General features: G+C 40.3%; 2 protein-coding genes across 11 annotated transcripts in view; one reads left to right on the plus strand and one right to left on the minus strand.

The window, feature by feature from the left end:
- TANC1 (tetratricopeptide repeat, ankyrin repeat and coiled-coil containing 1) overlaps positions 1-26,052 on the plus strand; it is a 178,937-nt gene extending 152,885 nt beyond the window's left edge. Inside the window, exons 16-26 of the mRNA XM_084811226.1 lie at positions 1,554-1,790; positions 3,254-3,439; positions 5,899-5,977; positions 12,689-12,822; positions 14,067-14,190; positions 14,482-14,657; positions 15,834-15,966; positions 16,527-16,618; positions 19,074-19,220; positions 20,830-20,930; positions 23,309-26,052. Coding sequence (XP_084667352.1) covers positions 1,554-1,790; positions 3,254-3,439; positions 5,899-5,977; positions 12,689-12,822; positions 14,067-14,190; positions 14,482-14,657; positions 15,834-15,966; positions 16,527-16,618; positions 19,074-19,220; positions 20,830-20,930; positions 23,309-24,728 — 2,829 coding nt within the window. The 3' untranslated portion in view covers positions 24,729-26,052. The remainder of the gene's footprint in view (positions 1-1,553; positions 1,791-3,253; positions 3,440-5,898; positions 5,978-12,688; positions 12,823-14,066; positions 14,191-14,481; positions 14,658-15,833; positions 15,967-16,526; positions 16,619-19,073; positions 19,221-20,829; positions 20,931-23,308) is intronic.
- Positions 1-26,237, minus strand: part of WDSUB1 (WD repeat, sterile alpha motif and U-box domain containing 1) — an 88,732-nt gene that overhangs the window by 22,305 nt on the left and 40,190 nt on the right. For 2 of the 10 annotated variants that reach the window (XM_084811316.1, XM_084811248.1), the window contains one exon: positions 485-1,771. The exons of 3 other annotated variants lie outside the window; for them this stretch is intronic. The gene's annotated coding sequence lies outside the window, so the exon portion shown is untranslated. Of the gene's footprint in view, positions 1-484; positions 1,772-4,488; positions 5,962-15,993; positions 19,328-23,098; positions 23,517-26,237 lie in introns of those variants that run through there. 5 more of the 10 variants (XM_084811323.1, XM_084811278.1, XM_084811257.1 and 2 more) reach the window with 4 other exon arrangements.

Consider the following 26,237-nt stretch of genomic DNA (forward strand, 5'->3'; position numbering starts at 1 on the left):
CAGCATCTGGTGTATATAGACATAGTGCCTCTGATGCTGGAGGTAATATATATGATTTGTAGCCATTTATAGCCTTATCCTTCATGAATTTGTCTAGTCCACTTTTAAAGCTGTCCAAGTTGGTGGCTATTACTGCATTTTGTGATAGTGAATTCCATAGTTAACTATATGCTGTGTGAAGAAGTACTTCCTTTTATCTGTTCGGAATCTCCCACCATTCAGCTCCATTGGATGACCCTGTGTTCTGGTATTGTGAGGAGAAAAACCTTTCCTTATCCACTTTCTCCACACCATGCATAATTTTATACCTCTATCATATCCCCCCTCGCTATGCTAAAAAGCCCTAAACATAACTTTTCCTCATAGGGAAGTTGCTCCAGCCCCCAAACATTTTCTGCACCTTTTCCAGCTCTACAATACCCTTTTTGAGGTGCTGTGACCATAACTGTACACAGTATTTCAAATGCAGCTGCACAATAGGTTTGTATAAATACATGATGGTATTGACAATTTTATTTTCGAATCCTTTTCTAATACTCCCCAACATGGAATCTGCCTTTTTCACAGGAGTAACACACTGGGTTGATGTTTTATTTGAGCTGTCCACCACAACCCCAAGAACCCTGTCCTGTTCAGTTACTGCAAGCTGAGATCCCATCAATGTATACATGGTTAGGATTTTTTGCCTCAGTCTGGATTACTTTACACTCGCTTACATTGAACTGCATTACTTTCATATACTTCTAAAATATGAGGGTGGCATCAATCTGTCTGGTTCTGTTATAGGTGAAATGCTATTAGGATGCAGCAAAGGAGTGTTCTGTCCTACAACTATGCTGATGTCGTAGTGTGCTCTGAATGATCTCACGACTTCACTGTGATGCCTACCCTAGCCTGGTGCCCTCCAGATGTTTTGGATTTTGACTCCAGTCAGCCCCACCCAGCATGCCCAGTGGTCAGGAATGCTGCGAGTTGTAGTCCAAAATAGGTGGAGGACACCAGGTTGGGGAAGGCTACCATAGTTTATAAAGTGACATTGGGAGAGCATGTATTGTGCTGTATCCTGAGTAATTTCTGGTGTGGCAGCTCATGGGCATGAGCCTTAAGTATAGAAATGCAAATATACACAGTTGTATCCAGTGGTTGTATAAGTGGAAAACAGCTTGTGGAATTGATGTTTCCCTTCCCCTCCTCCCCCGTTTCAGTTGTGCAAGGTTCTTCCACCTGATTTTGAGCAATTCACCCTTCCCCCTCCGCTCTGGAGAGGCTTTTTGCCTTTTCGGGAGCTATAGGAGGGAAAAGGGATAGGAAGATGGTTATGCAAGCTGCCTTCCACTCATGCAACAATTGGATACAACCCACGTATTCTATAAAATCATTAATCTTCTTTTCCATTAAGCCACACTGAATGGAAAGAAGGATTCTTCAAGGGGTCTATATCCATTTCATCCATCATTTTGAAATTAATATATAAAATAAATTTCAAAAATGTAATGGAAATGCAAATCTATCCTGCTTCAGGCTCTAAATAAGACAGTTTGTTTAAATCCTAGGTGAGTCGTCTGCTAATTTTGGGTGGAGCAAATGTAAATTACAGGACAGAAGTTCTAAACAATGCTCCAGTATTATGTGTTCAGTCTCATCTTGGTCATGAAGAAGTGGTCCTTCTCCTGCTAGAATTTGGTGCCACAATCGATGGTGCATCTGAGAATGGGATGACGCCACTTTGCTGTGCAGCAGCTGCAGGCCATATGCACATAGTTTCACTGCTCTGTAAAAAAGGAGCAAAGGTAAGCTCCACAACAGACTCTGTTAGAAGCATTTGTGTACTATAGAGCTGTCGGGCAGTGACTGAAGCAAGACAAACTCTTTGCTCTATGAGGATGCAACTCCGATCCTGAAATATGCACTGGATCAGTTAAACATGAAATTTCTCAGCACCCTGTGCAAAAGCAATACATATCAGGCAATATGGTCCAATTATTTTAAAAGCCACTTTACCCATTGTCTGATCTTTTCCTTGTCCTACTTTTCTAACATAAATTTATGTTAGAATCAGTGACATAATTTGATTGTTCCTAGGGCTGATTTCATGACCTAAGTTACATACCAAGAGATTGCCTAAGAGAGTAATGAATATAAATGAGCGTATCATCATTGATCAGCACCCTCCTTGGGAGAAAAGGGGGGGGGGTGCACAAGAAAAAGCTAGGTATGTGCCTTTTGTAGAAAAAATGAAGAGCAAGAAGAGGAAGAAGGGAACAAATGGAGCTTGCAAGGTGAATGCTGCCAAAGTTAAGAGAGTTGGAAGAAAGTTGTGCCTCTCTAGGTATTTAAGTTGGAACATTGAGATGCACTTAGTAGCATAAGATAAGCTTGCAGGATACATATAAAATATTGCTAGTCTACATGGCTTTTGTGGTTAGCAAGGAGAATTACTACAAATGTATTACCATACCACCCCCTTTAACGTATTTTTTTAATAGTGCACTTGTGACTGGTGTTACTTTTGTTCCATTTGGGTTGTCATCTCTGGCAATATGCAGTGTGAAAAAAGCACCACACAGTGGCCGTTTAGTGCCAAAATAGACCTTTCTTAACTCCACATCACTGGCTGCTGATGGTGGAAGTGTGGGGAACTGTGGAATGTCTTGACATCAGGACATGGACAGGCATTATGGAGGGAGCTAAATCTGTGGCTTTTTTATTCACCAGTAGGCACGTTTAGCATGACATCATGCTTGGACCTTATACATCCTCTGCAAGCTAGAGTCTACATAGTGAATAGTAACATGGAAACTGGTGTCAACTTATGTCTAAATGCAGTTGTTTTTTCTAAAGCAGTATAAAAAAGGTGAATTAAGGAAGGAAAATGAAAATATTAATATTAGTGATTTATTGTAACTTTTTTTCAAGGAAAGTGTTCATTCTGTCATGTCTTCTGAGATCATGGAAAAAACTGGAAAAGTCTCTCATTTTTTTTAGAGCCATTTCGTTTTAATACTCTAAAATAGTTTGTTGAAATATCTTGCATGGGAGGTTTAGTCAAATAAAAAACTGCTGTTTCTAAGGTTAACGCAGAGTTCCCCAGAAACATGCTAACGATCCTTAAATTTTCCACAGTACCTATCAATTTGACAAAATATGTTCTTCCTTGAGTTTCAGCGCAGCAGCATATTCTCTGAACTTGCTTATAAATGAATTGCTTTTTATCTCTCTCTCTGCTCCCCCCTGCCCTGGGCCTTTAATATAGATTGATCACTTGGACAAAAAAGGACAGTGTGCTTTGGTTCATAGTGCATTAAGGGGCCATTCTGATATTCTTGAATATCTGCTCGACATGGATTGGATAATTTCTTCCCATCAGCAGAGTTTGCCGACAAAGCGGCAAGCACTTCAGCAGGCTCTGACAGCATCTTCAAGCATGGGACACTCTCAGGTAGCTTGCTTGTATCTCTTGGCTTTTGAAAGTGTTTAGAGGAATTCACCGACTTGGTATCTGTTATTTTCCCATTGATACAAAAAGGACATTTTTTCCTTAATTGGAAGTGTGTACTACATGCACATTTAGCATGAAGATGTAATTTTAGAAGAAATACAGCGAGCCGGTTCACGTATCGTGCTAAACTACGGATTAGTGGAATCCTCACAAGCAGAAAGGAGCCACTGTGAGCCTTGCGGCTTGTATGCCCTCCCTCTTCTCCTCCCATGCAGCCAGAAGGACTTTGCCAGTTTTTCCCCTGCTTTCCTCAAATTACAGCTTGTTGTGTTATTCAAACCAGAGATCATGGTTTCTAAGAAACAATCAGTTTTAAAACAAGCCAACTTCAGACTGTGGTTTCTGAAGCTGGCTTGCTAAGCTAACCAGTTTGTTATAAACCATTGACGTGTCCTGGTCTGGATGACGTGACAAGCTGAGATTCGGGGAAAACTAAATTAAAAGCTGCCAAAATTCTCCTCCTGGACACTCAGTAGGAGGAGCGGGGAGCATGCAAGCCCAAGGCCTGTGGCAGCTCTTTCCTGCTCAAGCACGTCTTGTTAAACCATGGTTTAGTATGATGTGTGAACCAGCCCAGTGTTCCCATAAAGCTGGGAATGCCTGTATCTTGCTTATCAGGAAAATGGCACTTCCTCCTGGGAAATAGATGGTGAGAGCAACCACCTCCTTACACAATAAAACAAGCAATGCAGATAATTTGCTAGGGCACTTCCTGATCTCTCTTTTTCCTCAGTTGTAGCTTTTGTATATCAGTAGAACAATTGTATTCTTACTTCTAGAAAGGTTCCAGTATTGTAAGGGGTTGGTGTGTGTTGGTCCCAGCTTGTTTGTTGGGGTTTTCTATCTATTCCATGTGCTTAAAGATAGGATAATAGTGTAGCTGTTGTATAGGGTGTATTTGTGTCACATGTAAGCTCTGTGTAAGAAGATGAAAAATTGCAGTAGGATTTCTGTCTCCACAGTGTAGCTATAAAGAATTATATAGCCATAATGGAATACATGAAGATGCTTTATTTCTTGAAATCACATTTATACTATTTACCATCTGCCTCACAAGATTTCAAAAGCTCTGCTAATGTATTTATTGTTTATGCAATTAATCTTGGCTTGCAGTCTTCAACCTCCCTAATGTTTTATCACCATGGGGAGGGGAGGGGTATTAAATTCTACAGTGCACAGTGGTGTAAAGACAGGTTAGTTTTCTTATATAAATGGAAGTTCCCCCTTTGTTTCAAAATAAAATCAAAACAAAGTCAAGTTCTTTTAATGTTTCCTCTGCTAAGAAAATATTTTCCTTAATGGGAACCAAGTACAGAAGACATAACATGAACTCATATTCCTCAACTTGCATTGTTTCTGTTTAGTTATTAGCAGTAAACATTTATGATAGGATTCATACCAAATTGGCTTGCATTGTTTGTTTACATTTTCCTTGATTATATTGTCATATTTGGGTCTTGTAGGAGCTCATTAAAATAATTTGCCATGGAAAACAAATGCATAGTCATTCAACTCTTCTCTTGAGCGAGGCAGGAAATAAATTTGTATCCAAAATAATGTACTAGGATTGATGGATTCTGTCCAAAATTAACTATATATTTAGAAGATAAACATATATACCCATATTTAGTCCTAGCTTGCCATTCTATAAGATCAGGATATATCATGTACATGAAATGGTAGTCCTGTTCCCTACCCTTACTGTTGAACTCAGCCACCAAAAATTAGTCCAAGTAAAAATAAACAAATTTTTCATGACTTTGTGTGTCTTCGAAGGTTAACAGTGGTTTTCAAATTTTTAGACTAAGGGAACATTTTACACAATGACACATCTGCTGAGGAACATCTGAACATCTTCCATGGAACTCTTTGCACATTACAAGAATGTTCTGGAGTGCATTCTGAGTGCATAGTCTCTTTATGTTGGGTGCTGGAAGGCCTGTTGCGCCTCACTCCCACCTTTACAAACAGAAGGTGTACCCTAGAAAGCAAACCATGAGTCCCTGTAGCTGCACATTGCAGGGGAACAATATTGGTAGTGGGGGGCAATGTGTCTTTCAGGGAAACCTGTCAGTCACTACTGAAGATCTGCTGGTTAAGGAATGCCAGAGTTCTCCAGAACACTTAGAAAACCTCTTATTATGAGTTTGTTTTGTGTAGTAAATGCTTGAAAGCAAAGGCAAAAGACCTGCCTTCTGTGTAACAAAAGTGTCTCTCCTACTACACCAACTTGTGCTGTTAACTTAAAATGAGTACTCTAGCTGAAACCCACTATTTGTAGTGGCATTATTCACCACTAATGAAGTGCTACAGTCAATCAAATCCATGACTGTCTAAATGTTTGGTTTTCTTGTTGTTTTTAAATTAGCAGCTGATTAATATTTTCCTCCTCTTGTCAGGTGGTTCAGTTTCTGATTAGGATGGAAAAGGAGCCTAAAATTGACATCAATGAAACAGATACCCTGTGGGGAGAAACAGGTATATATGTAAGATGGGTTTTATTTTTTCAAAAACAATAATAAATTGATCAGCTGAGGATAGCTGTGTAAAAATTATGGTTTAGAGTAATGTAAACTCATCACAGCCAAAGAGGTACAGCTGCTTAACATGTCTTTTAACAGTGTTGATTAATTAAGTTGGGAAAAAGTAACAGAAGTGTCAAGCAACTTAGTTAAATATTAAAAATCTGGTCCTCGTCTGTCCTACACAGTTAATTACCTATACTGCCCAGTATCGAAAGCTCTCTGGACGGTTCACAACAATTAAAATCATATAATACAACATGAGAAAATACAATATAAATGTGTAAAACTACAATATAAAATAAAAAATAAAAAACAAAATTTTATCTTGCAGTAGTACAAAGATTTAAAATACAGTAACATTTGAAACAACAGAAACTGAAAGACTAAAATGTCTGGGAAGATAGGCACCAAAAAGAGCACAATGTAGGCGCCAGGCAAGTCTTTATAGGAAGCTCATTCCACAACCAGGGTGCCATGATAGGGGGTCTATAGTTTTAAATTATAATATTGCATATTTCTATCCAAAAATGTTAACATTCTGTTGCAAAAAGTATCTCTGGTTATTAATTTGGGTGTATCTTCAGGTCAGGCATTGATAGTTTAAGGCTCAGCTATGTTGTGAAGATACTAGGACTCATGAGTATAAATCTATTTAAAATGATAGGCCGCTTTCGAGGGTAGAACTTATACTTTAACTGGAGGACCTAAATTTTTAATGTTGCTTTGTCACCTTCTGTAAACCAGTGTTAGATTTAAAATACACTGGGATTTGTTTTCTGTTTTAGTAATGCACATTTACTTCATTTGGCTGGTTGTTTTTTGCACAGTCTGCATTGACATATCACCTTTGAACTTGCTTGCCTCATCGACATGTATGTAATGTGTTTTGCTCCATTTCTTGGTGGGAAGAGAAGAATGGAAATTTCTTTGGATGTTTATGTAACTTTAGATGGCAGTACAATTCTGACATCTGACGGTAGCTAGGATCTACTTTTGCTGACAGCCTACAAGCATAAAGAGGTGGTGTACTTTGCCCTCCTTCCTCCCACCCACCCCTAGCTTTTTTTTAAAGAACTCGGCATACTAAGTTCACATACTAAAAGTTTAAAAAATAAACTTTTAGTATGTGAAACTGTACTCAAAGCCTGTGTTTGTGAGGGCCAATTTGCACTGCTAGCTCCAATTTGGGGGGTGGGAAGAGGGAGGTGGTGTGATTTGTAGTCAGGAGAAATTAAGTGTACCCCAGCCTCTGACCATTTTTATGCTTTCTGATTCTCTTTCATAAAAAGGATTTCCTTAAACAAAAGAACAAAAACAGAATAAGCAGGCACCAGATGTGCACACGTGCAAACAACATGCAGTGTCCAGTGCATGAATACAGAGTAGACTCCCTCTCGCACTTTCTTTATTCCATCTCTTTCCCTTCCTACATACACTGTTTTCTATTGGTATATTTGCCACATTCAGGAATGTAGGAAGCGGCCTTATACTGGGTCAGACCATTGGTCCATTTAGCCCAGTCTTGTCAACACTGACTGGCAGTGGCTCTCGAGGGTTTCAGGCAGGATTCTTTCCTTGTCCTACCTGGAATAGCCAGGGATTGAACCTGGGACCTTCTGCATGCAAAGCATGTGCTCTATCACACTGAGCTATGGCCTTCCATTTCCCTTCCTCTGCTCTCATCAACAATCCTTGTACTCCCCCTTCTGTGAATCCTCGACACCTTACCACTTACCTCTCTAATGAACGTGCCCTTCCTGCAGATTTAGACAGCCAGTTTGCACAGAGCCATTTCCTTCCCATCAAATGGCATTTTGAGAACAGATATTGCTTGCCAAGGATTGTACTCAGTAGCTATATTTAAGAAGCTCTGCTTGGGCAAACTGTGGCCGTGACTGCAGAAGTATGCTATGTTTTTGAAAATTAGATTTGTTTTAAAAAAACAAGATTGTTAGATAGGCATGGTTGAAAAATTTCAGGCTGACAAAAATAGCCGAGAAGGACATTAATAAATAAAAATTAAGGAAATGCCAAGATGTGTCACTAATGCATGTCCTAATAAAATAGATTTTCTTTGGGGCTGAAGTCTTTCATTCACTAAAAATCTTCCATGTTATTACAACAAAAACAAATTAGGTGCCATTTCAGGAGTATTTCCCTTTGCTCCCCCCTCTCCCTTAGGAAAAATGACAGGTGCCAATTTATTTTTGCCTCTCTTGTGTCTTGGAGGTAGATGAAGACATGGAGATTCAGAGATCTCTTGCATGTTGGAGTCATTGATGATCTTTGTCTCATATCTTGGGAGGCATCAGATCAGTAAGAAAGAAGAATGAGTTTGTTCTGGGCAGTTCTTTAGATTTCCTTGGGAATAAGCCCGGTGAAATCAGTGAGACTTTCTTCAAGTAGCCTGATCCAAAAAGCATGTTCTTTTTCTATGTAACTGTTGATTTTATGCATATGTAAATTTATGAAAGCTTAATAAACTACTAACATTAATTTATTTTCATTGGTGATATCCAATGCAAATACAGGGTTTGCATTGGGGAAGTGATTTTTCAGAAAGCAGATGTCACAGACCAAAACTGGGGAATGGACTGTTCCTCAGTGGTAGAGCACATGCTTTGCATGCAAAAGGCCACAGGTTTAATCCCAGTCATCTCCAGGTAAGGCTGGGAAAGACTCCTGTCTGAGATCCTGGAGAAGCTTCCTATATTTCTAAAATGTGCGTTCTGGAATTATAGCATGGAAATTCTTCTCACTACTGCTACAGAAGATATCTATGCACAAAAAACATGGTTGCCTGTGAAACAGAAACACTATCGAAATACCACATCAGATACAACAAAATGTATTAGCCAGCTTATCTTATTATATTGTGTTTCAGCAAATTCCAACCATTGTGTTCATCCTGCTTTTAAAAATTTCCTCTCCCTCACTGAAGTTACCACTTCCCTCAGTGTTCTTGGCAGCAGACCAAAGATCTGCCAAAGATTATTAGTTGTCCTTTAGCCTAATGGGTTGTTTTCATATTTTCCATTTTGCATCGGTTGCTTGTTTAGCTGCTCATTTAAATTTCTTTTCCTTTTTTGAGTCAGAGTGGGGCATACAGTTGCAGAGTATATTAGACAGAACAGTGGGCCTTTTCAGCAGAATGGATGCATTCCTGAGCATAGTTTTCCTGAGGATCTTGTTTGTTTAAGCCCTCTGCAAGCTATTCTTCAGCCTTGCTTTTTCCCGAATATGGTGTACTTCAGACACATTGTTTTTGTATCTTAAGTGACCCTATGAGTGCAGGAGCAGTGAGTGATAGTCAGATAAGAGGCAGCTCTGTGCTTTGTTTATATAGTAGCAGCTAACTTTGGTCTTATATTACCAATAGTTATAAATTTAAGAATCCTTAAAAAAAGCCTACTGTCAGATTGTTTGGTTCTAAATGGTCAACATAATCCTAAAATAAATTGACCTATCTTAAGTGTCAAATGCCATCTTTAAAATACTCTGTTTCCTGTAGACTTGCATTTCAGAAAGAGAATTCAGGTATATAGAATCATAAAGTTGGAAGAGGCCATTTAGGCCACTGAGTCCAACCCCTTGCTCAGTGCAGGAATCCAGTTTAAAGTATCCCTGACAGATTGCTGTCCAGTCTCTGCTTGAATACCTCCAGTGACAGAGAACCCACACCTCCCTAGATAGTTGGTTCCATTATCTGACTTCTCTGACAGCTAGGAAGTTTTTCCTAATGTTCAACTGAAATCTGCCTTCCTGTAACTTAAGCCCGTTATTTCATGTCTTGGATGATAGAGAACAGATTGCGGCCCTCTTCTGTGTGATAGCCCTTTAGTGCTATCTTGAAAAGTGCTATCATATCCCCCTGTCTTCTCAAAGCTAAACATACTCAGTGTCTTCAATTTTTCCTCATAGGACTTAGTTTCTGTCTCCTGATCATCTTGGTTGCCCTTCTGTGAACTCATTCCAATTTCTTTGAATCCTTCTTAAAGTGTAGTGGTCCCCGAATTGGATACAGCATTCAAGGTGAGGTCCAACCAGCATAGAGTAGAGTGGAACTGTTACTTCCCAAGATTTTGAAACTGTATTTCTATTGATGCAACCTAAAATTGCATATGTCTGTTTTGCAGCCACATCACACTGCTGACACATTCAGCTTGTGATCGACTACAACTCCAAAATCCTTTTCACACATACTATTGCCAAGCTAGGTATCCTGCATCTTATACCTGTGCTTTTGAATTCTTTTTCCTAAATGAAGAACTTTGCACTTGTCTCTGTGAAATTGCATTGTTATTTTCTATGCAATCTTCTAATCTATCAAGATAATTTTGAATGCTGTTTCTGTCTTCTAAGGTATTAGCTCTTCCACTCAGTTTTGTGTCATCTGCAAATTTGATAAGCATTCCCTCACCTCTTCTTCCAAGTCATTAATAAAAATGTTGATGACTACAGGGCCCAGGGTACAGCGCCCTGTGGCACCCCACTTGATACTTCTCTCCATTTTGATGCAAAACTATTGATGAGCACTCATGACTGGATTCAGGTGATCAGTGGACGAAAAGAAGCCACAGTGGCTTCTTTTCCCCACCCCTTCTTTTCCCCGGTCTGCCATTTCCCTAATTATCCTTGCTTGCGTTGCAGGTTGCCATGTCATCTGAACCTAGTGATGTGCACAGCAGAGGTAGCTTCTAAACCACCCCATAACCCCTGCAACAAGCTATAGATTGCGGGGTGGTTTGGAAGCCATCCCTGCCACCCACCTTGCTGGGTTCAGATGACATGGCAACCCACAATGTGGTGAGGGTAATTAGAGAAATGGCGGGTGCACAAGTGGCATATGGGGGGTGAGGAAAAGAAGCCATGGTGGCTTCTTTTCCCCACTGATTGTCCGAACTTGGCCTTTTAGTACGGTTCTCCAGCCAGTTGTGGATCCACCTAGTAGTAATGCCATCCGACCGACACTTAACTAGCTTGTTAATCAGGATATCAAGGGGTACTTTGTCAACTACCTTGCTGAAGTCAAGATATATTATGCCCATAGCATTTCCACAATCTACTAAGGAAGTTACCTGATGGAAAAATGAAGTAAGATTAGTCTTGACAACTCTGTGCTGGTTCTAGTGATCACTGCATTAGTGTTAAGGTGCCTATAGATTTATAATCTGCTGTAGAATCTTCCCACGTATTGATGTCAGACTGACTGGTCTATAATTCCTAGATCTTCTGCTTTGAAGATGGGGATATTTTCCCTCCTCTAGTTCTCCGGTACTTCACCCATTCACCAGGATTTCTCAGGGGCAGTTCACACAATACTGCCCCTGAGAAACACCATCCCTGCCACCCACCTTGCTGGGTTCAGATGACATGGCAACCCACAACGTGGTGAGGGTAATTAGAGAAATGGCAGGTGCACAAGTGGCATATGGGGGGGGAGGAAAAGAAGAAAATATCCCCATCTTCAAAGCTGAAGATCTGGGGAATTATAGACCAGTCAGTCTGACATCAATACCTGGGAAGATTCTACAGCAGATTATAAATCTATAGGCACCTTAACACTAATGCAGTTCACACAATACGCTAACCCACATTCAGTGGTTGAGTGTGGGTTGTTTTGAATTGTGGGGTTTTTGTTGAACTGTGGGTTAGTGAATGAAGCCAGGGTGGATTGTTAACGATGCAGTGTGACTTAAGTTTCTAAAACAAGCCACCTTGAGAATCCATGGTTTGTTGTTGGGTTGTTCAGGGTGGTTAACAAGCCACACTGCATGGTTAACAAGCCATCCTAGCTACATTCAGAGAGCACAATAACCCACTCTGTGGAAAACGTGTTATCTTCAGACAACACACTAACCCATGGTTTAACAAACAACCCATGGTTCAAAACAACTCACACTCAGCCATTGAGTTTGGGTTAGCATGTTGGGTGAACAGCCCCTCAAAGATGATAGAGATTCCTAGAGGCCATTTGCTAGCTCCTTCTAGCTCGTTCTACGTTCTAGGATGCAATTCATCTCAACCTGGGGACTTGAATTCATTTAAGGTCTTAGATATCCCCATCTCTCTGTCACCCTTAAGCTGCATTTCTATCCCTTCAGCCTGCTTGTCACATATGACAGGTGGGCTTGTCACATATAACAGGTGGGACACAGATCCTCCTTTGGGAGAAGACTGAGCCAAAATAGGAGTTGTTCAGTTTTGCCTTTTCTTTTTCACCTGTTAGCATTTTTCCATCTTCACTGCACAGCTGGTCTGCCATTACTTTTGTCTTCCTTTTTTTAACATATCTGAAGAAGCCCTTTTTGTTATTCTTAGCATCCCTTGCCAACCTCAGCAGATTCTGAGCTTTATTTTTAATTCATTCTGAGTGAAATATCCTATTAAAAACTGGGGAAGAGTTCAATGTCTTTTTTTGACTACGCAGTCTGCATCTTATATCACAAAGTATGGACATTCTCCATCACATCCATTTTAATGAATGTTAATATCTGAGAATACAGGTCATCATTTCGCACAAGAAAAACACTTATTAATTATTGAATTAATTGCTCAGTGCAGTTAATAGTAATGCATAATTACCCCTAGCTTAATGTCTTCTCTCAACTTCTCCCCCCACCCTTTTAAATCTAATAAACTAAAATCTTGTATTTCTTTTTAGCTTTGACTGCTGCTGCTGGGAGAGGAAAATTGGAAGCATGTGAGCTATTGCTTGAACATGGTGCTCTAGTAACAAGAAGTAATAGGAGAGGAATACCACCACTTTTCTGTGCTGTGCGTCAGGGACATTGGCAGGTGGGACAACCCTTCATAAATAAAACAGCCAGTTCCAGCTTATTTTTGGACTAAGGGAAATGTTTGTAATATTAGATTAGGAATGGACAACTTGTTTCCCTCCAGATGTTTTGGCCAACTCACATCAGCCCTCACCATTGACTATGCTAGCTAGGGTTGTTGGGAGTTGTAAGCCAAAATGTCTGGAGGGCCACAAGTTGCCCATCCTTGTGTTAAATGGAGACAGGCGTTTTTAAACTGTGTTTTGAAAAAGCTATTAACCCTGAGGAGTTGGTTTACGCAAACAATGGCCCTGTTTGGACCTAACAATAAATCCTTATAATTACATGCACACAATGGGGAGTATCCTATTGTGCCTGTGCGCTTGAAGGACCTGCTGCTCATGCAGCAGGGCTGTGATGCTTCAAAAAATAACCCCAAATGAGCAGAAATGCTCGTTTCTGGAATGGGGCAGTTCAGCACTGCTTGCAGAAAGGAGCTCTGCTGATCTGTCCTGATCCAGAAACAAGCTTTTTATGCTTGTTTCCAGGGATATTTTTTGAAGCACAAAAGCCCTGTTGCAGAAGTAGTAGTTCCGATGAGCGCAACAGAAGCAGTGGAGATGGAGCCGGCCCCGTTGGATAATGCCCTTTGAGTTTGTGCATAGTATAGTTACTTTAAACAAGCAAGCTTCATAATCTGTGGTTTGAAGTTGGCTTGTTTCAACCGTAGTTGATACTGATTCTAAAGTTTGTCCATGTTCAGACATAATGCTAAGGTGTGCTTAAACTAAAGCATAAGTTTCCAAACTCCTCCTCCTGGCAGATCCAGAGAAGGAGGGGGTGGGAGGGGTGTGCATTCAAGGCTCACTTAGACTTGTTCTCGTAATGCTAAGCCATTATGCGTCCAAACATAGCTAATGTGAAGTCAAAAGGTTGGTCTTTACATGTAGAGTTCAATAGGAGTAGACGAACTGACTCTCTGCAGAGTGGGGAATCTACAGTTGCAAAAGTTAAAATATTGTATTGACTTGAGTGCCACTCTGTTAATACCACACAGATCAAAGTCCCAATCAAAGAACCATGAATGTGACAGATACGTGTATGCTTGATGCTACACAAGCATTCCTCTGCTGTAATTGGGGCTGAAGGTGTGGAATATGATCTGTGTATGGATTGCTATTGGGATAGGGCACATATTGCCTTTATTTTTTCAATGGTTGTGATTTTACAATACTATGACGGGACTTTGCTCACTTTTTTCAGATTGCAAAACTTCTTTCGGAGCATGGGGCTGATATAAATTTAAGTGACAAGCAAGGCAGGACACCACTCATGGTGGCTTCTTGTGAAGGACATCTGAGCACTGTCAACTTTCTAATCTCCAAAGGTAAAATTATTAACTGTTCGAGACTTTTTAAAATGGTCCTATTCATTTTCCTTGAATTTAAAGATAGGTAAGCCAGCTTGTCACCGTTCAACATTCAAACCAACTCAAGGCATGTTTTATGAATTCATGCTGAAATCTATACTGCAGACTAAAATTATGTAGTCTTTGTTAGGCGTATGGAAGAGAGAAAAAATCAATGCACTTTTAAATTAAGGGTATTATATTTCAATTTTCGCTTAAGGGGGAGCATTTTTTCCCCCTCAGAGAACACATTTGTGGTTTGTGTCCTAGGTGCAGACATTTCATCACTGGACAAGGAGGGTCTGACAGCACTGAGCTGGGCTTGCCTCAAAGGACATAAGAGTGTGGTCCAATATTTGGTTGAAAAAGATGCCACAATAGACCAGACTGACAAGAATGGAAGAACACCCTTGGATCTAGCAGCTTTCTATGGAGATTCAGATATTGTAAGTCAAGTCAAATACTGTGCTTGCTATAAGCCTTGACTATCTGAAACCAAGCCAGACTACTGGAATCTAACCAATTGGAATGCTAATTAAGCACATTCAAGCTGCCTTTTTCATGCATTTGAGGGTGTCAGTAGACATGTTTAACCAAGAAACTAAAGGGCTCCTTTGTTTTCTTGCACTTCTGGGAAATATCTAATGTAGGACTTCTTCACTTTGTAGGAAATATCTGAGTGCAACGGGGCACTAGAGAAAATAATCCTTTATTATGGCTCTAAGCTGTTTCCACTAAATGAACAGATCCTAATGCTGAGTCACACTGTGAAATAAAGCTATCTCAACCAAACTTTGAAAAGAAGATAACTATCAAAATATAACACTGGCTCTGTTCAGACATAATGGTGGCATTCATAGGTTGTTTCTATGACATCTGAACCTAGGCACTTCGGGTTGTTCATGAGTTAAACAACCCCAAGTTAACCCATGGTTTTGTTCTTGTGTTAATCTGGGGTTGTTTAACCCACAAACAACCCCAAGTGTCCTAGTTTGGGCATCATGGAAACAACCTATGAATGCCGTATTCATAAGCTGTTGCTGGGAACCGGAAGTATTATGCGTATAGCACACATCCCCGCAATTCTGAATAGGGTCACAGGGTTGAAAATAATTATTTATTGCATAGATCTTTTTCTTCTGTCTTATATTGAAATTATATTGCTTTACTGTGACGTGAGCAAGATTTGTGAGATGTAAAGAATATGTTTCAAGATCAACAAACTTTCTGGTTTAAGAGAAGACTCACAGTTCTTACAAATTAATTCCAGCTCTAAATAGAATGGAAATGGTCAGTTGAGGCTGCTGTGTTAACTTGGGCTAACTTGTAGTCTTCATATTGTGCTTGCATATGACTTGGGCTCCATTCACCAACATACACTAACAACCTGCATTGCACAACTATTAAATTAATTTAAGAAGTCACTTCTAGGGATTATTACAGCCTAGGTGTTAAATCCTCGTATTTCATAATTTGCAAAGTTCTAAACCTGTTAGCACTCTAGGAAGTTAATATTATTTCAGTGGACTTTGTGCAAGAGAAATTCCTAGTAAATTGTACCCACTATCACAAACATATGTTTAAAACAACAACAAGATTATTCCTTTACATTTCATTTACAGGTGCAGTATTTAGTAGAGAAGGGGGCAGTGATTGAACATGTGGACAATAGTGGAATGCGCCCACTGGACAGAGCAATTGGATGTCGAAATACATCAGTGGTGGTCACACTGCTTCGAAAAGGAGCCAAATTAGGTTAGTGAAAAATAACTGCTAGTGCTAAAATAAAATGGTTTTATTTAGAAAGAATTATTACCTTATAAACAACCACAGTAAAAATCTCTTTGTACTATACTGGCCTATAAAATGCTTATAAATATGCCCATATAAAAACATTTATACATTTCCTAGCAATTCAGATTTTATCTACTTTTAATTATAGTAATTTAAGCCTCCTTAGGGATGTTGAAATATTAGCAGTCACAGTGGAGATGGAATAGCAGATTAGTGAAAGTCGTGTAGTCCAAGAACATGACAAAAACAGTTCATGCTGTTGATTTTGATCATGTTATTACTAACTTTTGGATAATAGGTATAGGTCTACGTAAGCTGTTGCTTTTAAATGTGGTGGTGTACTTTCTAACGTTGTATTTAGGGTAGCACTTCATTGTTCCATATTTGACTCTACCATAGTGTCTGTAGTAGAGAAAGTTCAGTCCAAATCATGAAATATATGGCTATTCACTTTATTAATCTGAAGTTTGCAGTATGACATTGGCAGAAGTGTGTTTAAACATTAATGTTCTAAATTTCAGGAAACGCAGCATGGGCCATGGCTACTTCAAAGCCTGATATTCTGATTATACTACTGCAAAAGCTAATTGAAGAAGGAAACATAATGTACAAAGTAGGTAGATCCTTGCTTTTGTTTATAGCATTGAGATCTGAGTGAACTGTTACATGATTGTGGCAGATAATCACCAACAACCCACCCTCACTGGGTTCAGATGACACAACAACCTACAAGCAGGGGTTGGGTTACAAATCAGGCACTCACTGGCACCCGGCATATGCCGCAAACCAGTGTTTTATTTAAGCCACCATGGCTGAAAATGATAGTGTGAACACCTTCAGTGACCTGTGGCTTAAACAAGTCACTGAGGCCTGTTGTGAGCTGCAGCGCATGCTGGGCGCGATTTGCATAATCACCACCTGGCTATGGCTTATCATGTCATCCAGACCCAGGCACCATGGCTTGGTGGAATGTTAAACAACCCTTAGATAACCAATGGGCTATTACAGAGTTATAAGCCACAGTGGCTTGTTTTGATCGTGTGAATCAGCCCTTTAGTTGATCTGCGATTTGTGCTTTGGTTGAATGTGCATGTAAGTTCAGCAGCTCTTGCTTAGATAATAGTACAGTGCAATGGCTTTCACAGAGCACTTCTAATCTCTGATACTTTGCTCCATGACCCTTCTGCTCTCAAAAATATGCAAAAAGTTGTTTTCTTGTCAGAAGAAATTTTCCTCTCCAAGTAAAAGGCCGTTATCTAATAAATATAGGGGCCTCTGCTTGTTATCCTTCATTAAAAAAAAGTCAGCAGGATTATCTTCTGAGCAACATGAAACTGAGATATTGCCTTTGAACTGAAGTTCAAATCAGAATAGAAGATCATTTTTAAATGACACTTCAAATAAAGGAGGACTGGACCTGAGAGTCTACTAGTTCCTTCCCAATCTCTTTATAGAAGTATCACTTATGAAACAAAGTACAGGTTGATAGTGGTTGAAGCATGAAGGTGGTGTATTTGATTTTTATTAAAAACCTTTGATAGGTTCGTAAATGTCCTTCACAATATACAGTTATGGATTTGCAAAAAGGCTTTACAGCTGTTCTGTCTGAAGCATCTCTACATTCTGCAAAATCCTTGCATTCCTTAACAGAGCAACCTAGTTTGCTACCATAATTTGCTATCTTGTGGGATATACTATCCTGTGATTATCATTTGTTCTCTGTATACTCACATAAATGAAAAATGTTTATAAAATGCAAAAATAATGTTAATTAAAAACATAACCTAAAACTTACTTTTTGTACGAAATGTACAGAGCAAATGCCTTTTAGACCCTTTAGCTCACCATGATAAATACATTTTACATGACTAAGAGAGCAATCCTATGGCTGCTGTACACTGTCTAGCCGCCATAGGATATGCTCTATTCTAGGAACCGACCTTGGAGCCCATGCTCTGAGGTCAATTCCTGGAAATCTGACCTCCCCTCTCGTCCACACTGCCTCTGAGGCAGCGTGGAAAAGCCCCACCCTCTGCACTCGGAAGACAACCGCAGAGCGACTGAAAAGGGGTGGGGCTGGGGGCGTTCTGGGGCAGGGAGAGTGGAGCTGCACGTACAACACATCCTATGTGCCGTACGTGCAGCTGCTTCTCCCGGCTGGCCCCCCCACCGCTAGACAGCCAAAAATGGCTATCTAGTGAAAAAGAGCAAGGCAAGAGAGGCGTGGAGGGAACAATCCCCCCATGCCTTTCCTGCCTTGCTTTGGATAGGCGGACGCCTATCTACTTAGGATTGCACCCTTAAGCAGCAATCTTATACACATGTACCAGGGAGTAAAGTCTCACTGACCATAATGGGACTTTCTTCTTCTCAGTAGACAGGTACAGGATTCTGCTGTTAAATAATTGAACTTCCATAGTTTAATATTTTCAGGTAGTTTTCAAAATGATTTACCTTATAACATACTAGGAAGTTACTGGAGAGGTGTTTCACCTTTACACAGTAGTCTTATAATAATGTGTGGCTGTCTTGTGTGACAGATTACTATGTGTGGTTCACTCATAGTAATATGTGAAGCAAGACAATCTTAAAATATAAAGAATTGACACTGACATTGGATACATTCCATGAAGATACAGAACGATACAAAATTACAGTGTTCTGTAATAAAACATTTATTTATATCTCTCATGATTCATATCGTATGATGCAGCAGATCTCTGCCTATATGGTCAGGTTTTGAGACTTAATATTTTTGACAAGTAAACCAATATAAAATTTGTCTCCAAACTGACATTCCATAGCAAGTCCCAGTTTAAGACACTGTGTTTATCCACTGTATATATTGCAAAAACCTCTTGGCATTAGAACTGCATGATCCAACATAAATATTTTCTTAGTGAAATATCTGAATAAGTATTACTTCTTTTCACCATAGAAATGCAGCATTCTGGGTTTTTTTTTTATTCTTCTCTCCAGTGGCTTCTGTTAACATGTCAGTTTATTTTAAAGATGAAAACAGCATTTACAAACGAGATTGTCAAGTTTCTATGCTCTTGACCCTGCAGAAAGGGAAGATGAAGGAGGCAGCACAGCGGTACCAGTATGCTTTACGGAAATTTCCTCGAGAGAGTTTTGGAGAAGAAATGAAAGCTTTCAATGAGCTCAGAGTTTCCTTGTATCTAAACCTGTCAAGATGCCGCAGAAAAACAAATGTAAGCTTCTTTCCCCAAGTTTTTATCCATTATGGCAGATCACAAGGAAGTTGTAGAAAAATATCCTGGGGCTGATGATGTCCACTCAAATGAATGGATCTGACCTGCTAGGGAGTGGAAAGCAGGACATACTTAGGAAAGGAATTGAAAATAAAACTGCCAATATCATACTGCCCTTATACAAATCTACAGTGTGACCATACTTAGAATACTGTATACAGTTCTGGCCACTGCACCTAAAAAAAGATATTGCAAAGTTGGAAAAAGTGCAGAAAACAGCAACTACAATGATCAAGGGTCCGGAGTAATTCCCCTATGAGGAAAGATGACATCATCTGGGCTTGTTTAGCTTAGAAAAAAGGCGAGTAAGGGGAGACATAATAGAGTTGTACAAAATTATACATGGTGTGGAGAAATGGATAAGGACGCATTTTTTCCCTCATAATACTAGAACCCAGTCATCCCATGAAGCTGATTGGTGGAAGGTTCAGGATAGATAAAAGGAAGTACTTCTTCACAAAGCACGTAGTTAAACTATGGAATTCATTTCCACAAAATCCAGTGATGGCCACCAATTTGGATGGCTTTAAAAGGAGACTGAACAAATTCATTGTGGATAAAGCTACCAATGGCTACTAGTCCTGATGGCTATATGCTTCCTCCAGTGCCAGAAGCAGTATGCCTATGTACACCAGTTGCTGGGGACCATGTGCAGGAGGGTGCTGTTGCACTCATCTCCTGCTTGTAGGTTTCACGGGAGTAGCTGGTCGGCCACTGTGTGAACAGAGGTCTGATCTGGTATGGCTCTTCTTATGCTCTTATTCTTGCATAGCTTCCCAAATTGTGCTCCGTAATTATCTAACTTTTTTAATAAGTGATGTATGAAAGCAATGTTATTTATTTATTACTAACTTTTATATACCGCCTCTTTGCTAAAAAGCCATAAAGCCAGTGCACAGCGATTTAAAAGAGTAACACCTGAAAACAATAAAAATAAGAACATTTGAACTACTACATAATTTAAGGGAGAAATCCTATGCGCCTCTGAACTTGGAGGCGACTGCCTATCCAATGCACGGTAGGAGGAGTGTGGAGGGAATCGTCTCCTCCACGTTCCAGCTGCCCTGCATTGGCAGCTATATGGCCAATTTTGGCTGTCTAGCGGCGGGACATTTGAGCGCAGGGTGGGGAGGCCAGACAACACATAGGAAGTGTCATACTGGCACTTAGGAAAGCCCCACTGCTGGGAACGCCCCCTTTCCCCCGCTCCGCACTGCCTATGAGGCGGCAGGGGAGAAGGGGAGGCGGTTCTCCAGGAACCGACCAATCCTATGGCTGCCTAGCTGCTGTCTAGAGGCCATAGGAATGCGCCCTAAAAGACTAAATCAAAATTAAATTAAACCAGCTGCATTGTTACAGATGTGCTTTGAAAGGAGAAAAGTGTGTCAGCTCGGGTTACAATACAGGTTCATACAGTAATCAGCAGAAGAGGCCATGAGGACTACATCTAATCAAGCCCAGAAGTAAAGGGCTTACTGTAGTATGGTTTATTGTCATAATTTTTGCAATTAATATGTTAACATTCGAAACTGTTTTACTGTTCTGGCAGGATTTTGGCATGGCAGAGGAGTTTGCTACCAAGGCTCTTGATCTCAAACCCATATCCTATGAAGCCTATTATGCCAGAGCAAGAGCCAAGAGAAACAGCAGGTACTGACAGCCCATATGCAGCAACGTTTATTTCATAGTAATATTCACGCAGGTTGTCAGTGTAATTTTCTGTTAGAAAATAGCCTTATCCTCATGTAAGCTTAGATGCCCTTTACTATCTGCTCCCCCTATTATAGCTTAACGAAAGAGGGAGGAGTTTTCCTAAGCTATGCCCATTTCTCTTCCAGTGCTAATTCCATGGTCAGTATGTTTATATATATATTCATGTTAATTCTAACTGTAGTCTTGGATGGAGTACCAGGATAGCATTTTCAACTGCAGAAGGAAATTTTTTGAAGATGCCTATTGTATGACGATCTTTGGGGGGACATGGTAACTTCACTGGTCTGTAAGCTCTTTTTTTAGATAGAAGTAGAGAAAACTGAATAATTTTGCACAAGGTGTTTATTTTGCAAAAAATGTCATAAACAAGTATCAGCTCCCTACCAGAGAGGTAAAGCAAATACTTAATGTGTCCAGCACTTTGTGTAGTATCTGCAACTTAAATGGCATGCAACAAGTCCTCCCGCCCGCCCCCCACAACATGGTGCAGTTTGTTAAAAAGAGGAAAGAGGGCAAACATTAGGATAAGGTCCTGAACTATCTAGGTTCAGCTTCTGCTAAAAGCAATTTTAGGACGTTGTCAAATGTAACTCCCCCACCCTGAAATCTTGTAGAGGGAAAATGTGGGGTGTTCAACCTATTTCAGAGCGGGGGGGATACTCCCCTTACAGGGTCAGGTTTGTAGTTTGGGGTGCTCTTGGATTCAGCACTGTCACTGGAAGCATAGGTGAGCTCGGTAGCGTGGAGTGCCTTTTATCAACTTAGACTGATATCCCAATTATGACCCTATCTGGGCAGAGATAGCCTAGCTACATTTATCCACATTCTGGTAACTTCTTGTTTATATTATTGCAATGTGTTGTATGGTAGGGTGCCTTTGAAAACTGACCAGTTTAAGCTGGTCCAAAATAGGACAGCAAGATTGTTTACATGAACTGGTTTTACAGTCGTATTATTTTTATGTAATTATTTAATAGATTTATATGCCGCTTACTGTATTTAAAAAATCTGCACTGGCTTCCAGTCTGTTCCTCAACCCAGTTCAAAGTTTTAAGCTTTTAAAGCCCTAAACAGCTTTGAACCACATTATCATCTCCTCGCATATATAAATGCCCAAACTCTAAGGTTATCATCAGAGGCCATTTTCCAGGTGCCCCCACCAAATAAGATGAGGCATGTCCTCCCAAGAGATGCTCAGTTGGTCTTCTCTGAGCCAAGTGAAAAACTTCTTATTTTCCCAGGCATTTGAGTTTTTTTTTAAAAAAATGCTTGGACAGTCGCTACTGTTTCTGGTTTTATTTTGAAGCTGTTTTAACTTGTTCTTAGTTTTATGTTCATGTTGTATTATTTTTATGGGTTTATTTATTGTTAATGGGTGGTATAAAATGTTATTAATAAATAGTGTGAAGCCAGCCCTAGCATATGGGCCAGTTTGCACAACATGACAGCCCATCCTGAGTTAATTTATCTGTGAGAAACTGTGGTGTGTGCCGGCCGGGGCTTGTTGTAGCTTGTCATGTTGTCCGAACCAAGGTGGTGGGGGTTATTTGAGGGTTAAACAACCCTTGCATAACTCTAAAACAGGCTGTGGGTTTTGCAAGGGTTGTTTAACCCTCAAATAGCCCTGCTGCCCGGATTCAGACAACACTACGAGCCATGACAACCCCCGACCAGGGCTTGCATTGTCTCAATAGCGGTCAGCACACACTGCAACTCCTCACAGGTAAATTAACCCACGATGGGCTGTCATGTTGTGCAAACTGGCCCATACTCGCACACCAGTGCTGGCTTCATACTATTTATTTATAGGATTTTATACCACCCATTAACAGTAAGAAAAAACAGAACTGGGGCTTGCATATTCATAATGGCCGACAGCACATGCTGCAGTGCCCCAAGGATTAATTAACCCATGGTGGCTATCATGTCATCCGGACAGGTCACTCTGCCTCCTGAGAATGCAAATGTTACAAGTAGGCTGCAACCCTGGCAGGGGAGGCATTCCAAGAGCCCCAGGACTATGCAATATGATCCTGGTGTGCCCTTCAACTTTCTGAAAGTGTGAGGGAAGCCTATTGCAGGAAGAAAGACAAGGATGCTACTCAAATTGATTAAGCTTCCTTTTATTTATCTCAATGGTTACCTAAGCTATCTGTGTTGTACCTTCTAAGGACCATTGGAATACTGTAGAAAGGCACACACAAGAGGGCAATAAGGAGCAGTAGCATATTGCAAGCTGACAAACAGGCCTGTTGGTAAGCACTAGTTCAATTGTAAATGTGCCAAGTTTATTGTATTCATTCCCCCCCCTTCAGGCAGTTTCATGCAGCCCTCTGTGATCTGCGAGAAGCCATAAAGTTGTGCCCTGGTAACCAAGAAATAAAGAGGCTGCTAGCTCGAGTGGAAGAGGAGTGCAAACAGCTCCAGAGAACGCAGCAACAAAAGCAGCAGTGTCCTCAGCCAACATCACAGAGCAATGATTCTGACAACGAGGGGGAAGCCCTTGTGCAGGATCACTTCAGCCTGGAAGAGATAGAAGAGGAAGAATTTTTGCATGAAGAGGAGCCTGGTCCATCTGTACCAAGGCTTCCACTTTCTCAGGTTGCTTCATCTTGCAGCAGAAACCCTCAGGAAGGCAGCCAGCAGAAATTTAGACCCATATCCCCACCAAACAGAGCAGGCAGTAAATATCTGCGAGAGCCTGGTTTGACCATGCAACCTACAAAGCAAGCCCAAATAGTAAAAACAAACCAGCACCTGAATTCTATCCAGTCAGGGGCAAGAACTGGATCTGGTCAGTCTGGCACAAAGACTCAGCCCCTTCAGTATCTTCCTCCGAGCCCTGTAACCTCTAGACACCCCACAAACCCAAACAACAATAAAAGCCAGCATTTGGATGGGACAAACACACTGTCGGCCAACATTGCTGCAGGCAGTAGCTCTGTACTATTCAACGAAAGACTAACAGCTATCCAGGTCCCCTACTTGCAGCATAGTGAAAAAGGATCTTCTCACTCTTTCATGAGTAAGTCCAAAACACATGAGAGGCTAGCTGTTCACGCTCCTCCAAACATGGAAAAAACAAGCCCATCTCTTTCTCACGGAACTGGTGAATTAAGGCAGCAAAGCTCTATCTGTCCTGGCCCACTTTCTGTCAGCATGGTACCTTCCAGTTCAACAAGCAGCTTGTCTTCAAGCAGCAGCTTCTCTGAGAGTGTGAAAGGACAAGGTCCAGACATTCGACTCAAGGAAAGCAAGACTAACCAAATTCAAAGTGGATCAGCAGAACATAGGCCTCGCAATACTCCCTTCATGGGGATTATGGATAAAACTGTACGGTTCCAGCAGCAGCAAATCATAAGCCCATCAAATCGCAGTTGGCATGGCCAAGCTGCAGAAGGGTTCCTGAAAAGTGCTGGGGCAGCTCTCTCTTTGAGCTGTGAGCAGTTCTCTGCCAAACAGCCAAGCAGCTCTGGCAATCAGACGGCAACTTTCTCTTCCTCTTCCATTGTAATGCCAGGAGAGAGTATCCAGAATGGAATTCAGTCTAAAGAACTTGAAGAACTGAAGTGCCAAGCATCTGCCAGCCCACAAGACAGCAGGATAGCTAAGCCAGTGGCTCATTTGTACCACGAAGTTATCTCTAAGCAACATTCTCAGCTTAACAAAGACATAAATTCAAGTCACATCACTTCTACAAAGCCAAAGCGATCTTTTGTAGAATCTAATGTCTGAACAATTCTAGCTGTTTTATCACAAACTAATAATAAGGATGAACCATGTCTTTTTGGTTGTAAAACTTAGTGCATAATGATATATAAGTTACAGATATTAATCGCTAATATTTTATGGAGTGTATAACAAAAACCTGATCATCTTGCCACTGATTGAACATTAATCAGGCTGTCCATGATGACCACTAGTATTAATCAAGCAATGGGTGGCCACCACTTAGTTCTTTGCTAAAGCAGCGGAAAAGGAATTCCATCATTCTTGTTAAAATTTGTAAGAGAAGATTTAAACAGGTGTGGCTCATTAACTGGATTGGTCAGTATACCAAGCTAAGCCCTTTTGAAAAAGGTGAATAAGGGTGCAATCCTGTGCATACTTACTTGGGAGTGAGTCCCATTGAACTCAGTGTGACTTACTTCTGAATAGACATTTATAGGATTGCACTGTAAATTTACTTTGTACAGCCATGTATATTATTGTTTAAAATTTATTAATTCATGCAAGATGGTTGGTGGGAACCTCAGAACATCCAGATCTGTCCATGAATGTTTTCTTGTTAGGAAGATTAAGCATTATTCTTCCAGCTTAATAATGATGCAGGTATAATTTCAGGAAACCTATCACCTCTGTGCAAATTGTTCAAGTAGCCATACTTTATTCCATCATGTGACTGAGGGTGGCTTTAGTTATTGCAAGGCAGGGAGAAATTACAGCGGACTTTGCATGCATTTTGTTCAACATCCTGGTTAATTGCACTGAGTAATATAATATTATGACATGTTAACAAGATATAAACAGCACTTTACATAGTTTATCTAAACACCTTGTGAGGTGGGAAGTCAGTACAAGATGGAGAATAAAGGAGAGGAATGTTAAGTCTTGCTAGTGTTTGTATAGAACACCCAATGAACATCTGAGGGAAGAGTAGTATTTGAATTTACTTTTATAGGAAGGACATCTGATACTTTCCCTCAGTGTTTCAGTGGTGAATGCTTTTTTAAATTACAGGGATGTTTTTGAGAGGCCTAGTTTGTAAGGACATTTCTGTAAGTAATAAAGGTTGGGGTTATTATATAAGCTGGAGTATTCTGTTGCCCTTTAACAATTATTCCCATGTATACAGTATTCATGTACATTATAACAGCATTCTCGCACGATTTTTAAAAAATCCATAAAGAATTTGCAATTTTGAAATGAATTGTTATTCTCTAGCTTATTTATTGTTTATCTTGGTATTTGTACAATCTTATTTTATTCTCTTGTTCTGTAGATCTATTTTTTTGCACAGCTACTGTATTTTTCCCATATGAAATAAAAGATTATTAATATAGTTTCTAGTTGAGTATTATAATTTTTTTGCTGACACAGTACTGACAAGGTAAGCCTAATGCAACTTTATAGGTAGGGTTGGTTGGGTTACTTTCCTGTCCAAAACTGTATTTGAGCTTAGATGGGCAAGTTCTTGACATATATCCTGCTGCTTCACTTCCTGTTTGTTGATCAGCTCAATCC

Source organism: Heloderma suspectum, chromosome 1, assembly GCF_057233095.1.
Source record: "Heloderma suspectum isolate Gila_16-S chromosome 1, 16-S_ref, whole genome shotgun sequence".
NCBI classification, from domain to species: Eukaryota; Metazoa; Chordata; class Lepidosauria; order Squamata; family Helodermatidae; genus Heloderma; species Heloderma suspectum.